Source organism: Eptatretus burgeri, chromosome 11 (assembly GCF_056783735.1).
Source record: "Eptatretus burgeri isolate ZD-2024b chromosome 11, Ebu_testis_v1, whole genome shotgun sequence".
In the NCBI taxonomy this organism is placed as follows: domain Eukaryota; kingdom Metazoa; phylum Chordata; class Myxini; order Myxiniformes; family Myxinidae; genus Eptatretus; species Eptatretus burgeri.
In genome coordinates this window covers 73,026,497-73,043,053 of record NC_140971.1, presented here as the reverse complement: position 1 = coordinate 73,043,053, position 16,557 = coordinate 73,026,497, and the positions used below count along the sequence as shown (strand labels likewise).

The window sequence follows — 16,557 nt, the reverse complement described above, 5'->3', positions numbered from 1 at the left end:
ATCCTTGCAAGGGAATGTTCAAAAGAAATAAGCCCCCAAACTATCACTATTCGGTAGCTTAGATGCTAAGAATGTTTCAAAACAATTGTGGAAGGCTGATGATCGGAGATTTCTGTGGAGCACTCCCACCCAGACATAAATCATCTATCTGGTGTGTACAACCAACCAATACATGGTTCTTCATAAAACATGTAAAAGCCGATACAGACACCTGAATCCGGGATATGGTGGTATTTGTAATGAAGGATTATTGTTTCTTTCCCTGGTGTTTTATAATGATCAGAAAATTATTTTTTAAAAACAGGTTGGCTCTTTAACCATGCTTTCCACACCTACTACTACTACTACTATTACTATTAGTACTATTACTACTACTACTACTACTGTCCCAATTTTACCCCCTTCTTGTGGGGTCAGCCAGGCAATGTTTTTGACCCGTGTTTTTAATGAACAGGCTTGCTCGGCCTGACGTTCGACTAAATTTGATCGCGATTTGGACTTTGATTAGTTCGCTAGTGATAACTTGCCCTTTTTTTGCGAAAGAAAACTTGACTTTAACATCCACCAATGACCAGTGACACTGTTATGTCACTGTGCTCGTGACACCAGTGCTAATGGATCCTTTGGCTTGATTGGTGCATCCTCGATTCCAGGCAAGACAAATCGAAAGGAAGTGTGTGTCCCTCTAAGCTATCTTGCAAGTCAGTTTCCACACCAAAAAAAACAAGATTTAAAGATTAATTTTGATGTTGATAATTATTTGGAATTATGTACTCCAACAGATGAGTCAAGTTTAGATGATTACAGGTTAGACGAGAACAGCACTCGGAAGAGCACATACCTCTGCCAGGCTGAACAGCTTATGTTTTGTATCCCATTGATAGGCCAGATCTGGATCCGGACCTAAACCAAAATCTAATCGGCTTGTTCTTGTCACCTCCCCAACTCATCCACCAAATTTTGTCATAACTCGTCCACAACGTTTTGATATATCATGCTATATATAGCTTTTGACCCTATCTCTTAATGGTGAAGAATCACTTAAAAAAAAACTAGAAGGGCACTCAGGAGAGCGCATATCTCCACCACGTAATGCCTGATCCACGAGAACATATCGGGCAATACATTTTTGAAATATCATGCTACACATTACTATATAGTTTTGGCCCTATCTCTCAATGGTGAAGAATCACTTTAGTGGAAAGTATATTGCAGAGGTAAATATAAATTTTTTTCACACACTATATGCTTTGTTTCAGGAATTGAAATACATAATGGCATTGATCTAGTATGAAGTATGTGGTCACAAGATATACGTCCAAACTATTATGGTGTGCAGAAGAAAATATATTTGAAATAAGCCAATAAAATTGTGCAATTGTTCCTCACACTTGTCCACACTTGAGAATTCTTCAACTATGGGTATCATACTTTGTGGAGAATCACATCCACTGTGTTGAGAATGTTTCAGAAGGAAGTCTTCCATGCTGGGATGAAAGAGTTGATTGATTGCTGGACACAGTGCATTGAAGAGTAAGATTATATAGAATACGATGACAATTACTTGTCAATGGAGCAATGTTAATGTGTAATTGGGGTGACATAACCTTTCGGGATGATCTTCGTATGCACTGTGATTTTGGAAAAATCATGGCAAGGAAACGATAATTTTAACCATAACTGACTTTGAAATGAATGTGTTTATGAGTCCTCATTGCCTGTTATCTTTTTTTCACTGCAGATTATCATTATTACACATATCGCGACCAAGACAAAATAGCAGAAATCTTTCTTGAAACACTGGAAGAGACATTGAAGAAAAGTTCCACTGTTTTAAAATCTGAAAAGTTGAAAAAACCACCAAATGAATGTGCATCCACAACAAGGCCTACCTTGCTGTTTTGTCGAAACAAAGATATTGAATCTGAAACTTTCCCATCAGATGAAGGTTTGGATGAATGCCTCAAATGCTTTGATGCTGATCAGCAGTTTTAGAGTGTATGACAGTGTAAGAAGGACCCTGTGATGACTTTACTTGTTACAATTTGCCTTGTACTTGAGGAGAGGTTTCCAACCTTCAGTAGTTTCTTTACCATTTCTGATGAGGTCGTATACCTCCAAACATCCATCTTTGCGAATGTTCCTAATTTAGTGCAAAATTAATGATTGCACATTTCATTACAGTTTATTGTAATAATTTTTAACATTCGGTGGCATAATGAATGGTTAGTGGGTCTGCTTTGAGTCTGGGATGTTGGTGGTTTAAACCTCGGCCGAGTCATACCAAAGAGTTTTAAAATGTTACGGACTGTTTCCTTGCTTCATGTTCAGCATTTAAAAAGGATAGAACATCGCCTAAACAACCATTATGCAGGCTCAATGGTTCTCATGGCTTACTTCTTCATTGAACTTCCTTATGAGGGAATTAATATTTGTGAATATTTAAAATATATACCGGACAGCTGATAAGTTTTAGTAATCAAGGACATGGCTGATCTTACTTTTGGTCAACGAGCTTCCCAATTTGAGATTGTCTTTTGCAGTGCACAGTGCAAGTCTTTCTCCATGTGCAGTTGACTCCTATATTTGGGTTTTCTGAATGGAAGATTGGAAAAGCCACATTCTCTCAACTCTTAAGAAGGGAAAGGAAGGAGCATCTGAACATGAACCTTAACTGCAGTGCTGAGAAAAAGTTTGTGAACCCTTTAGAATTTTCTTTATTTCTGCATAAATTTGACCTGAAATGTGATAAGATCTTCATCTAAGTCATAAAATAGATAAAGAGAACCTGATTAAACAAATAGCACACAAAAAAAAAATCGACTTTTTCATTTATTTATTAAGCAAAATGATCCAAGATTCAATTTCTTTGTTGGAAAAAGTATGTGAACCTCGAGGTTAATTAGCTCAATTAAGGGGGTAATTAGTCAGGTCTTTCAATCAATGGGATGACAATCAGGAGTGAGTTTGGTGTCAATGTCCTGAATGAAAAACATAAACTTTGTTTGTCACTATCGGAGCCTGGTCTTCACCACACAGGTTTGTGGAAGCGTGTCATTCCCCCATCAAAAGAGATTTCTGTGGACCTCAGAAAAAGAGTTGTCGATGCTCATCAGTCAGGTAGGGTTACAAAACCATTTCTACAGATGTTGGGCTCGACCAATCCACTGTCACGCAGATTGTGTACAAATGGAGAAAATTCAACAGCATTGTTACTCTTTCCAGGAGTGGTTATCCATTGAAAATCACTCCAAGAGCAAGGTGTACAATAATGCAGGAGGTCATTCAGCTTAAAGCTTAACAGAAAGAAGGTCATTCAGCAAGACAACGATCATCAACAACAGAATGGCTGAAGCAGAAGCGGTTTTGCATTTTGGAATGGCCAAGTCAAAAGTCCAGACCTTAACCCAATTGAAATGTGGGAAAACCTGAAACGAGCAGTTAATGCAAGAAAGCCAACAAATGTCTCTGAGTTGTAGTCGTTCTCCAGGAGGAATGGGCCAAAGTTCCTCCAGGCTGATGTGCAGGACTTATCAAGAGTTAAGGAAATGTTTGGTTGAAGTTATTGCTGCTCAAGGGGGTGCCAACTGTTACTGAAACTGGTTCACATACTTCTTCCGACAAAGATATTGAATGTTGGGTCATTTTGCTAAATAAATAAATGAAAAAGTGTGTGTGTGTGTCTGTGTGTGTGTGTGTGTGTGTGTGTGTGTGTGTGTGTGTGTGTGTGTGTGTGTGTGTGTGTGTGTGTGAGATATTTGTTTAATCATGATGTCTTTATCTATTATTAGGACTTAGGTTAAGATCTGATCACATTTTAGGTCAAATGTATGCAGAAATACAGAAAATTCGAAAAGGTTCACAAACATTTTCTCATCACTGTATGTTTGAGTTGAAATCAACCACATACATCAAATTGGAAGAAGACTTCAGCACACAGGTCTTTTGCAGAGCTAATTTCAATGAACTCCTCTTGCACAGCAACCATTAAATCAGAACTCTCACTGAACGGACTTCTGTGTTGAAATCGGTGTTGTTCAGATCTGGAAAATCTGAGGAAAATTATTAACGGAGCACACTCAAGTGTTCGAAACATTGCCGCTCTCGTGTTCATCAACCAGCACTCTCCACCTTTATAAGTTTTCAGTTTGTTGAGTATCTGAAACATGGCCAAATTTCCTTTGCCAACTTAACTTTGACACAAATGGAGTGTCATCTCAAACAACTTTATTTATTTATTTATTTTTTTGTATTCACTGTCGAGTCTCATATAAGAGCTAACACACAGAACGTACAACAAGGGGAGCAGTAGACAAGAGGGGTGGGATCGGGAAGGAAAAAACAGTGAGGAACCGAGAAATGAGGAGATCTGTGGAAGGGAGAGGGATGGGGCATGGTACACAGGTTAAAGAAGATGGACACTACAGGGACTTTCAAGTCATTACACTACAGGGACTTTCAGGAAGGAAAGCAGGGAATTTGAAGGAGTTGGGTTTGGGGTGGATTAGCGGGGGTAAAATGATCATTGTTTTGGATGGGGGAAGATAAGAGAAGGTGGTGAACAGCTGTTTTGAAGACATGGAGGGAAGAGTGGGAGTTTGTTCCAAAGGTGGGGAAAAAGAGGAATTGAAGAGTGGTGATCAGTGATTCGTGATTTTGGTAGCTGTACCAGAAGGGGGTTGCTGGTGGACCTTGAGCTCCCTGCGTAAATATGGGGGGGGGGCATATCTCAGACAGAGCATGGGGGTGAGGCCGGAGAGGAGATGGTGGAAGACAAAGACCACTGCCCTGCCTGCGGTGAGAGACCAAAGACTCACCCTCATCGCGGGAGATACCAATGATCCAAAATGCCTTGGTTTCCACAACATGAAGCCAAGAAAGGTGAGAGGGAAGAGCACCAGCCAAGAGTGGAGAGCAGTACTCCATCAGGCTGCAGACGACAAAAGTTTATTGTCAAAGTCTAGGTGTGTTTTTTGACCAAGTGTAGGTGTGTGGAAATCTTCACAGTGATATGTTGAGTATATTCTTCAGGACAACTATCTTTAAGAGGTATGTGAGATGAATAACCCATTTCTTATGAACAAAGTGAGTCTGCAAGTTACATTTATTCTGAATAAATAACAAACTCCTGGATCGAGGTGTGCAGCTTTAAGGTCTGTTTGACATTGTTCCACAACGACAAATGTTCCACAACGGCCATGTGAAATAACAGATTTTCTCCCTGAAGTCTTTGCACAACTCCCTGAAGAGGTACGTATTCAAGGCATTCCCCGAGATGTAGTTGATCACTTTTGAAATTAAATGTGGCAAGATTTTGGCAACAATGGCCTCCCTATGTAACATGCAGTACAGTAAAAACATACGTCAGAAATGTGTGCGTTCATGCAAGTTTTGAACCCAGAATGGCATTCTAACATGCCCGAAGATCCATCTGTGTCGGCTCCAAAAGGTTGATCCATTGCAACTTATTCCTCTCACCAAACTAAGAAATCATCTCCAATGGTTGTCAATATTGGTTTTAGAAGAAATATCCGACCAGCATATATCTGAGAATGGAGACAAGGATCATTTCAGTTAGTACGAGCATACTGCCCAAACCCTGCGGTCTTGGCGGTTCCCTCAGAGCAGCTGATACAGTGGTTTCCTTAGCCTCCACCTCCAAAGTACTAATTTGTTTGGATGATCATCTGTCCTTTGGAAGAATGTTTCACATTTTGAGATGGAAGTGCAAACCTTTTCCATTGTGAGAGTTACTGGTCAGAAAATTTACCTCCTGGCTCTAACTAGCCTCCTATTTTTTTTATTGAATTGTTTATGTGACGTTTGTTTAAACTGTCATTGTTCAATGTGCAAAATTGAACAAAAGGAGGGTGTAGGGGATTGGGAGCAGTTATTTCTAATTTTGGATGTGATGAGTTGACCCATTTTATTGACTGTTCTTCATTTTCTGGTACATTTCACTCGCAGGCACTATAGTGATCATAACGGATGACAAGGAGCAGGCAGACGACCAGATGCCAGTTTCTGTAAGGTACATTAGGAATCGCACAGCCCGATTAGTGGTTCATTACTCTTTGTCAGAATCAAATCGAACCATGAACATGAACATGAACATTGTGGAAACCGTGGCCGCAACTTTACGAAGTATCACTGACAAACATTCTTCTCAGCTGAGCAAATGAGTGTAAGTAGTTGTATTGTTCAGAAATTATCCACTTTTGCTATTGTATGTTGGTTGATCTCATGTGACTTGCTGATACGAGGTTGCGGAAACATTACCAGATGTTTGTGAAGATTCCACTGATTGTAATGCAGGTTATTATGATGAGTATAGCTTGTACTCTTGTGAGCATGTTTCTTCAAAATGATACAAAACACAATGATTGCATGTCCTAAATGGGTTTTTCCAAATGAGGTTCCTGCACAAAAAAAAGGTTTTTGGGTTCTCCTGTAAGTTATTAAAAGTCCGAGTTGACAATGTAATTGCGACATGTAAGTTCCAGAGAATGATACGAACCCTATGGCTGGATTAATGAGGAGGTTGGCAGGTTTTCAGACAAGGTCGTGATAAATTATAATATAATCAGCGGGGTGATAACTTCTTAACTATTGAGGTTGGCACTGTCTGGGTCTGCTTCTGGAAGGTTTAAAAGGCAACAATACAAATGTCAAGGACCGAACAAACATCGTAATTGAAATAAAATTGAAAAACTGCTTGAAATAATCTTTGGAGAGTGAGAGTGAGATGTTCCAAACTGAGCTACACACTACAGAACCCTTTTTGAAGCCTCGAGAAACGATTCTTCCAATGAAACTGCAACATGTCCAGGATGAATTCTGAGCGAAGCCTGTGCGCCCAATATACTATCCAATGGGGTATGGGAGTAACAACAATGAGACAAACCCAAATAATACATGCCAGGAAGTGTGCCGTGATTATAGAGATTTCTTGAAGAGGGTCACAGGAGCAACGTGATAAATTGTGTCAGAAATTGATATTTTTCAATAAAGCAATGGAAGCAATGGAACTTCCACCAATTGAGATTTTCACTCTTTCTCTCCAAATGAGTTGATGGTTTACTGACCAAAATGGTTATTCTTGCATATTGTGTGTCAGCACACTCAAAACAGCTTCCAAAAAAATGATAGAAAGGAAAACAATTTCTGTGAAATAAAAAAAATGGAAAATCTGGTGATTGTTGAAGTGAAAACCCACATTCCATAACACACTGCTCAATGGGTGTGTTCAGATGTTTTGTTTTTGTTTTGTTTCCCTGATCGAGTAGCTGTTGATATATTTCCAGTATCAAGTCTAAAATAGTTTTGTTTTTATTTCAGGTTGCAACAGAAGAAAGCAAGGTGGACATTTCAAATGCTCCATCAGCTTCTCTTGTCATGGATTATTTGAGATGGCAGGAATTATGTGAGGGTGAAATTTATGAACTGGCTTCGATAATGAATTATATAAGAACCAATCTTGCTTTAGACCTGAAACTTGTTTTCATCAGAGTCTTTCTATCGTCAAACCTGACTTTGTAGATTGGAACCAGGGATGTTTGCTTTGTATAACAGTGATTCTGTACAATGTATGTCAATGAACATTCAGTAGTTGTTATGGAAGGAAGGTGACTCGTTTTTCTTATCCTCAACCCCTCAATGACCCTTCATTCATGAATCATCTCTCGTTACCCTTGATCCCTCATCATTGATGCAATCCCCTTTTGATTCTTCATTTCTAATCTGACTGAGCCCCTTCAAACTTTCAGACAACTCAACAATAATTACGATTCCCCTCTCCATCCTCGCATTGCTCTTGCACACACGAAGGGCTAATGCGGGAAACGTCGGCTTTACTTTGCTCCCTTGACTTTTAGCACACCTTTATCAACATTTCATTGATAAACCGATAATTGGAATTGTCCAATCACACTAACCAACACTAGCCTTGAGAAAGTATAGTAATATTGTGTTGTAGGAGTTTTATAAAGGGTAGTTTAATGTCGAAAAGATGACCTACTCCAAACTTCTACCAATTCAGATTTTTACTCTTTCTCTCCAAATGAGTTGATAGTTTAATGATCAAAAAGGTTCCTCCTCCTCTTCCTCCTCCTCCTGAGTCCAGGTGACCCCATACCCACAACAACTGGGATAATTTAATAGTGGTTGATTTAGAAAGGCCAATTTTCAAACTTCTTTGTAACATTATTGAACTTTGTGCATTTGCCGAATAATTTAATAATTTGATTTATTTTTCTCTAAATCTACACCTGCTTGTTTGAAAGACAGACTGCTTTTTCGTTGCTTGCTATTAACCATTGCAAATGATTTATTAAAGATAAACATGGCACTTTTACAGCTTTCAGTTGATCATATAGAAAAGTTAGAGACTTATGTATTGGGATTTGGTATTTGCTTATGAATGGAGAGTTTACAGAATTGTACCCAGCACATGGGCAAGAAAGGGACTGGCAGAGATGCGTGGGGACTGGTAATGCTTCTTTTCCTCTTCTTCTTCATATTACACTGGAATTTGTTTGCTGTGTTGCCTCTCCAGTAAAAAAAAAACATTTTGGTGAAGAGTTTTTCAACAAACTGTCATCTGTGGGATATTTGCCAGCATTGCTGTATGGACTATCAGTTAAAGTGAGAATTTGAATCATTGACTGACTATTTTGTGATTATAGATATTTATCTCTCTGTATGCATTAAAATTTAAATGGCATTTTGAAGGAAGTTATAGGGGATAGATTATTGTTTGGCCTGCATCTGAAAATGACCAAGACTCACAGGGATTTGTTGTCTGTTTGAAACTTGACATTTGAGACGAAGACAGACTGCATTGTTGAAGAAATGACCTAAAAAGGAAATAAAGAACTGGACTATTTGGCAGTAGAAGTCGTCATAAATAGATTTCTGGGGGCCGAGAGGTGGGGTTGACGGGAGAGCGGTTGCAAGAAGTCAGGTGAGTTTCCAAAGTTAATTTCCTCAAAGAAGTGTGTGTGTGTGTGTGTGTGTGTGTGTGTGTGTGTGTGTGTGTGTGTGTGTGTGTGTGTGTGTGTGTGTGTGTGTGTGTGTGTGTGTGTGTGTGTGTAGCAGTTTGATTTGTATGCAATTCCATACTCTTGGCCCAATCTCCACCAAATTTTGCATACATGTTGGTGGAACCTCGGTTCAAGTCATGGGCACAACCCCATCTCTCCTCCCTGCACAAGTGTGGTTCCCTTTGAAAGTGGATCACCATAGCGGGAGGTGTTTCGAGCTATTTTTCATAAAGGAATTATCTGTGTGTACTTCTGATCGTTATTGAATCAAAAATGGCTTGGTCAATCTGCGGGTTTAACCACTGATCCCTGCCTGAAAGAGTCGGCATGGCACCTTATTTTGCTCTTGGCGGGAACGGGTATAACGCGTGTAATATTGATGCAGGCAAGGATAATGAAAGCAGAGACAAGGCATCTCAAAATGCAAAGCCCATCTGCATCTGCTTTGTACTCAAACTAAACTTGATGAAACCAACAGCTGAAAAAAAAAGAGTTAAACTTATGAATTAGTGCTCTCCATATTCTCATAAAAAAGGTTTGTTTGTTTTTTTAATTTGGCCTCGATTTGAAACTACTTTGAAAATAAATCATAAAATTCAAGTGAATTCCTTTTCAATTTATCTTCCTTTCCCTCAGTGTGCCCACAAAATGGTAAGAAAGCTTTGAAAGTATCTTGACAACGTCACAAACTATTGTAAGGTAAACCCTGTTTCTCTCAAAGGGGATTTTATGACTTTCCGTAAGGTTCACTGCGTCCGATCCTGTTTCTTCGCTCTGTTTGAAAAATTGTCCAAACATCATACCATTTGCAACTTTCATGTGCATTGTATGGAAACGTAGAAATGCTTCAGAGATGTTCTTCTAATCCTGCACACCTTTTTTGATAAATGAATGCTCAGCATCACCTGTTTCAGAGTGAAAGTGATGACAAAGAAAGCAGAACATAGCAAATTGTTGAACAGAATATTCAACTGAAAGGAATTGGTTGTTGTAGAAAACCGAAAAAGAATGATTTTTCCCAAATGTTCTCTTTGGCAACTCACTCAGATGTGATTGATTAGGCCCAATGCTCCCCCCCCCCCCTGAGATTGAAGGAACATTTACACTTATCACATCATCTTCAGTTGTGTGTGCTTGGAGAACCTGCACTAACTCCGTCCAAAGATTTGAGATGTTCTTACTGTGCTTACCTAAAGGTGTGGAGATAATTTGAATCAGTATGTCGAGGTGTCGAGAGAATTGAGGCAGTACTGAATGAGACAAGGAAGGCAATGATGGGATGACACCGAGGTGACAGCTGGTTCAGGGTTCAAACCCAGGTTAAGCTACTGTCACCCCTTGATGATTTAGCCAGCGTATGCCGACGTATGAAAAATTTGTCTAAAACGCTGGCACACGTCGAATACGTTATGGTTAAGTTTTGTATATGTTAAGAGCACGCTGAAGCACGCTGGCATACATCGTAGTACGCCGAGCTCGTCGACAAATTTTAACATGCTCAAAATTTTTCGACGTATGCCAGCGTACGACTCACACGTTCCGCATACGCTGGCCATAAGTTGTAGGCACGTTACGCGATCGTTGACACACGTCGACACACGTTACTTGTAAGTTACTTATAAGTCGAAACATGTCAAGGTAATGTTTAAGGCCCAGTCACACCTTGACGTTTTAGCCAGCAATGGCAACGTATTAAAATGTATGTAAAACGCTGGCTTACGTTGAACATTTGATGTTTTTTTTAAAAGATTCGGATCTATTCATAACGACTTGGTCTTCTGCATAGCGTATTAATAATGGACACAGAACGTTTCGTTGTGTTATAGATAACTTATACCAACGAATGCTGAACCTGTTGTTGGCCTTTACAACCTATGCCCAACGATAGTCTAACTGATGCATAGCGTACTGCACGTATCGCTGACGATGACGTGGCGTAGCCTATTAAAAGGTTGCCGCCCAATGATTCAAATCATAACCGCCGCAGAAATGGAAGTGTCAACATCGCAGTCACACCTTGGCGATCTTGCCAGCGTATGCCGACCTCTGAAAAATGCATCTAAAACGCTGGCGCACGTCCAGTCGGGAATGGGTAAGTTTGGTATACGTGAATAGAACGCTAAAGTACGCTATCATACATCGTATTAAGTGGAGTACATTTTGTAATTTTAAACATGTTGAAAATTTTACGACGTACTTGCCGTATGACACACGCTCCTCATGCCATGGGAATAAGTTGTACGCACGATATGCGATCGTTGACACACATCGACACACGTTACTTGAAAGGTACTCATAAGTCAAAACACGTCAAGGTAATGGTTAGCGTCAGTGTTCCAGACTCCCGGTTTTTTTTTCTTCGGTATGACGGTGTTCAGTGTACAGTGCGGTTATGATTTAAATCGTTGAGCGGCAGCCTATTAATTATATTATATTATAACCGCACTCGAAATCGAAGTGTCAAAATCACCATCATACCGAAGGAAGGAAGAAAAAAAAACCAGGGAGTCTGGAACACTGACGCTAACCATTACCTTGATGTGTTTTGACTTGTGAGCACCTTACAAGTAACGTGTGTCGATGTGTGTCACCGATCGTGTAACGTGAGTACAACACGTTACTCATAGGTTAGAAATAAGTTACGGGTACGCTAGACATTACCTCGATGTGTTTCGACTTATGAGTAACTTACAAGTAACGTGTGTCGACGTGTGTCAACGATCGAGTGACGTGCCTACAACTTATGGCCAGCGTTATGCGGAACGTGTGAGTCATACACTGGCATACGTCGAAAAATTTCAAGCATGGAAAATTTGAGGACAACCGAAAAGTACAATGTTTGAAGCCAGCGTACTACGACGTATGGCAGTGTTTTGCAGCGTGCTCTCAATGTTATCAAAACTTACCCATAACGTATTCAACGTGTACCAGCGTTTTAGACAAATTTTCCAAAAATCAGCATAAGCTGGCTAAAATGTCAATGTGTGACTGGGCGTTTAGCGTCAGTGTTCCAGACTCCATGGTTTTTTTTTTCCTTCGGCATGACGGTGATGTTGACACTTCGATTTGTAGTGCGGTTATAATATAATATAATTAATAGGCTTCCGCTCAACGATTTAAATCATAACCGCACTAGAAATCGAAGTGCAACATTACCGTCATGCCGAAGAAAAAACAAACATGGAGTCTGGAACACTGACGGGTTCCTCCTGTGTGAACCCCATTTTTATATACCAATTCCCCTAAACGCTGCCAATATGCCATTATACGGTAGCTGTAAGTTAGTAACGCGTTCAGTAAGTTCTGTGGTCGTCCGGAAGACGTCAAATACATCTACATACGTCAATATGCGTTGGAGATATGTTGCACATAGGTTCAAAGCACGTTACTCATAGGTTCAAAGCATGTTACTCATAGGTTAGAAATAAGTTTCGGGTACGCTAAACATTACCTCGACGTGTTTCGACTTATGAGTAACTTGCAAGTAACGTGTGTCGACGTGTGTCAACGATTGCATAACGTGCCTACAATTTCTGGCCAGCGTATGCAGAACGTGTGAGTCATACGCTGGCATACGTCGAAAAATTTTGAGCATGTTTAAAATTTGTCGGCGTACTACGGCGTATGCCAGCATGCTTCATCGTGCTCTTAACGAATACAAAACTTACCCATAACGTATTCGACGTGTGCCAGCGTTTTTGCCAAATTTTTCAAATGTCAGGCATATGCTGGCTAAATCGTCAAGGTGTGACAGGGCATTGACACTTCGATGTCTAGTGCGGTTATGATTTGAATCGTCGAGCGGCAGCCTTTTAATATGCTACGCCACATGATCGTCCGCGATACGCTGCCGCGCTATGCATACGTTAGACTATCGTTGGGCATAGGTTGTGAACGCCAACAACACGCTAAGCATTCGTTGGTATAAGTTATCTATACGTTATCGAAACGTTCTGTGTATGTTACTAATATGTTATGCATACGTCCAACTCGTTATGAATACGCCAAAAACTGAAAAAAACATCAGTAGTTCAGCGTACGCCAGCGTTTTACATACATTTTGATACGTTGCCATACGCTGGCTAAAACTTCAAGGTGTGACAGCGGCTTTAGACAGCGTAACGGAGAGTGTGCAGAGCTCGATGCTGTCCTGCCAGCCCCCGTGTTATCATTATCATCATGCCATTATCATTGGATGGAATTGACCAATTAATTTTTGTTTAAAATAATTTTGACAAAAATATAACTTGGATGAGAGAAATGCTGGAGTCGAGATTTGCGGAAGATGTATCAACAACCTTCGGTCTGCTGATGATTCCACTCTGTCTGCAGAAAGTGACAAGGCTGCAGACAGTGAAGAAGGAAAGTGAAAAGGCTGGTCTTTATTTAAACCAAAAATAGATTAAAATCTTGTCAACTGAGAAGATCAATATGTTCAGAAGGGGGTGTGTTCCATTACCAATCAGCTTGTAGAACGCTTGTCAAGTGGCTTGCCTGATTTTAAACACTCAAGGAAGCACTCCAATGAAATGGTTGATTAGGAAAGGCTGGCTTGGCAAGCAATAGCAAGCCAATTAGTTATGGAACACAACCCCAATTAATTGGGTAAAAGCTGAAACTAAGCTGTCTCTGGCAGAGTTTCTGAAAGCAGTGCAGGATAGGTATGTTTGGAGACATCTGATCATGAATGTCACCAGAAATCGGCCATGACTTGAACTGGATAGCTGGATAGCTGGTTATAATAGTACTGAAAGGTGTGTCAATCAGTGACTGCTGATACACTGAGAGGATGTTTATCTTGGGAGGATGGAAGTATTGGGGTACTCAGGATCAGTACTGGGACCATTACTATTCATTATTTACATTAACAGTTTGGATAATGGGGTAAAGAGTAAGGTTTCCAAATTTGCAGATGACACAAAGCTTGAAGGTAAATTGGATTGCAGAGGGGGTGGTGATCAGATTCAGGAAAGTATTGATACTTGCATAGATTGGGCAGAAGATTGGCAGATGGAATTTAACCTGAAGCAAGTGTAAGGTGTTGGGGATGGGAAAGAACAATGAAAATGGAGATTACAGGATGTAAGGGTTAATTTTGGAGTGTATCACACAGGAGAAGGATCTGGGGGTGGAAATAGATATGGGAGGTAAGCAGGCAGTACAGTGCCAGGCAGCTTCGGTAGAGCAAATCGGGTTTTGGGTTATATTTGGAGGGGGATCAATTATAAATCAAAAGAGGTGGTGTTAACATTGTACAATAATTGAGTGAGGCCACATCGAGAATATTGTGTGCAGTCTTGGTCACCACAATTCCGGAAGGACATAGATGCTACAGAGAAGGTTCAGCGTAGGGCTACTATATTTATTCTGGGCTGAGATAGACTCAGCTATGAGGAGCGGCTGAAGGAGACAGGGCTTTACACACTAGAAAGGAGGTGGTTACAGGGAGATATGAAAGAGATGTTTAAGATAATGAAAGATGGAGATAAAATAAGTGCAGATGAATTATTCAACAGAGTAGACAGTGATAGGACCAGGGGCCATAGCTTGAGAGTAAAGAAGAGGAGAGTTAAGATGGTAGCAAGGCAGGGGACTTTTACTCAGAGAGTAGTTAATGCATGGAATGGTCTCCCTGGAAAGGTAGTGGCAGGAGAAAAAGTCGATAAGTTTAAATTAGAATTACATAGTTAGCTGGAAGTTATGGAGATCAAGGGGTATATGGATGTTGACAGGACTTTTTGGTCGCTTGAGCATTGATGGGGGATTGTGTACGGAGTGCTGTTGGTGGGGGTCTTGTCAAGGGGTGTTGTGTGGTTGATGTTGTGCGTGTTTTAACCAAGCCCATGCCCCCTCCCCTGAGGGGAAGAAGAAATAAAAGTACAAAAACTTAAAATGGACAGATTAAATAATAATAATAATAATAATAAAAGATTATTTTCTTCTTTGGATGTTCTGCTGATAAATTAGTGTGGTGTTTGCGCAGGCATGATGGGCTGAATAGCCTCCACCTGTGTGTTTTCCTTGCATCATTATGCCATCATTGGAAGGAATTGATCAATTAATTTGTCTTTATAATAGTTTTGACAAATTTGAATCGGTGTGTACGTCAAATTTTCTCCAAATTTCCCTCTGGAGAGAATTAAACAATGCTCACGAACCTTAGAAATGGGGTTATGCATTAAATAAAGGTCGAAATGAGACCGTAAGGGTGTTGGTGGCAATACTGGACATCTGATTTGGAACCATGGCTGGGAGAAATCATGTATAAGGCCCCAATATATGTTATAAACAATCCATATACAGGCCATATGTAATGCGATGGTGAGAAAAATCAGATAGGCAATGGGATTCATCATTCATGCGCAAAGACTCATGCAAGCATCTTTATTAGCGAACTATTTTTTCCCACTTATCTTGATGTCTAGCAAGTCGAGACTGCTCTGGTCTGTTCATCTGAGGTCAGGTATGGTAGTATTCGCCAGAGCAGCACGTTGCTGTGTCCACTTTCCGCCGGTATTCAAGGGCCTCCGTCTGGCCATACCCCAGGCAGATACCTGGCCCATCCCCATCTCCTTGAGATGCTGATTAACCTGCTGCAACCATGAGGCACGTGGTCGGCTCCTTGGCCTCCTCCACTCACGAGGCTCCCTTGCTGATAGAATCTGGTGAGCAGGATCAGCATCAGGAAAACGAGATACATTTCCATACAGCCAGAGCTGATGCGCACGGACTATGCAGTTAAATCTCATGAGTCTCAGCAATCGCTCGTTGGACACAAAATCCAACCAGCGAGAGCCAAAGATTCTCCGAAGAGACCTGGTACCAAAGGAATTAAGTCTCCATCTCAGATCTCTGGTCAGAATCCAATTCTCACATCCATAGAGCAAGATTTGAAGCACCAAGGACCTGAACACTCGGACCTTCATCCTCCTGCACAGGTACCGACAGCGCCACACCCCTGATCCAGTGAATCCAAGACTCCCAATGCCCGACCCAGATGTCTCTCGAACTTTGGCTCACAGCCAGCTGAGACATGAATATCACTGCCAAAGTAAATGAATCTCCCCATGATCTCAACATCCTCACAACAAACTGGTACAGACAAGATAGCAGCATCCAAGATGTCATTGCAAGCCTGGACCTTAGTTTTGACCCCCAAAAACCCATAATCCCAGCAGCTGTGACACCTCACTCAGCAGCACGAAGGCCCCCAAAAGTATATCCAGTCTCCACAAAGATGACTGCATCATCTGTAAAATCAAGGTCAGAGATCTTGACATTCCCAAATGATGCACCACAGATTGATCTCTCTGACATCCTCCCCAGAATCCAGTCCATACAAGTGCTGAATTGTGTGGGGACCAGTACACACACCTGATGAACTCCAGTAACAACTAGAAATTTGTCTGAGATGGTATCACCACATCTCACAGCACTCTCAGTACCAGAGTATAGTTAAGACATCAGATTGATCAGTTTTGGTGCCACCCCACGAAGACCAAGAGTCCTCAAGAGA

At 40.8% G+C, this 16,557-nt stretch overlaps 1 protein-coding gene across 1 annotated transcript in view; it reads left to right on the top strand.

Annotated features, from left to right (window-relative positions):
• LOC147017366 (uncharacterized) overlaps positions 1-16,557 on the top strand; it is a 117,295-nt gene that overhangs the window by 59,239 nt on the left and 41,499 nt on the right. Inside the window, exons 13-14 of the mRNA XM_085847715.1 lie at positions 1,742-1,948; positions 5,968-6,180. Of these exons, the coding sequence (XP_085703841.1) occupies positions 1,742-1,948; positions 5,968-6,180 (420 nt within the window). The remainder of the gene's footprint in view (positions 1-1,741; positions 1,949-5,967; positions 6,181-16,557) is intronic.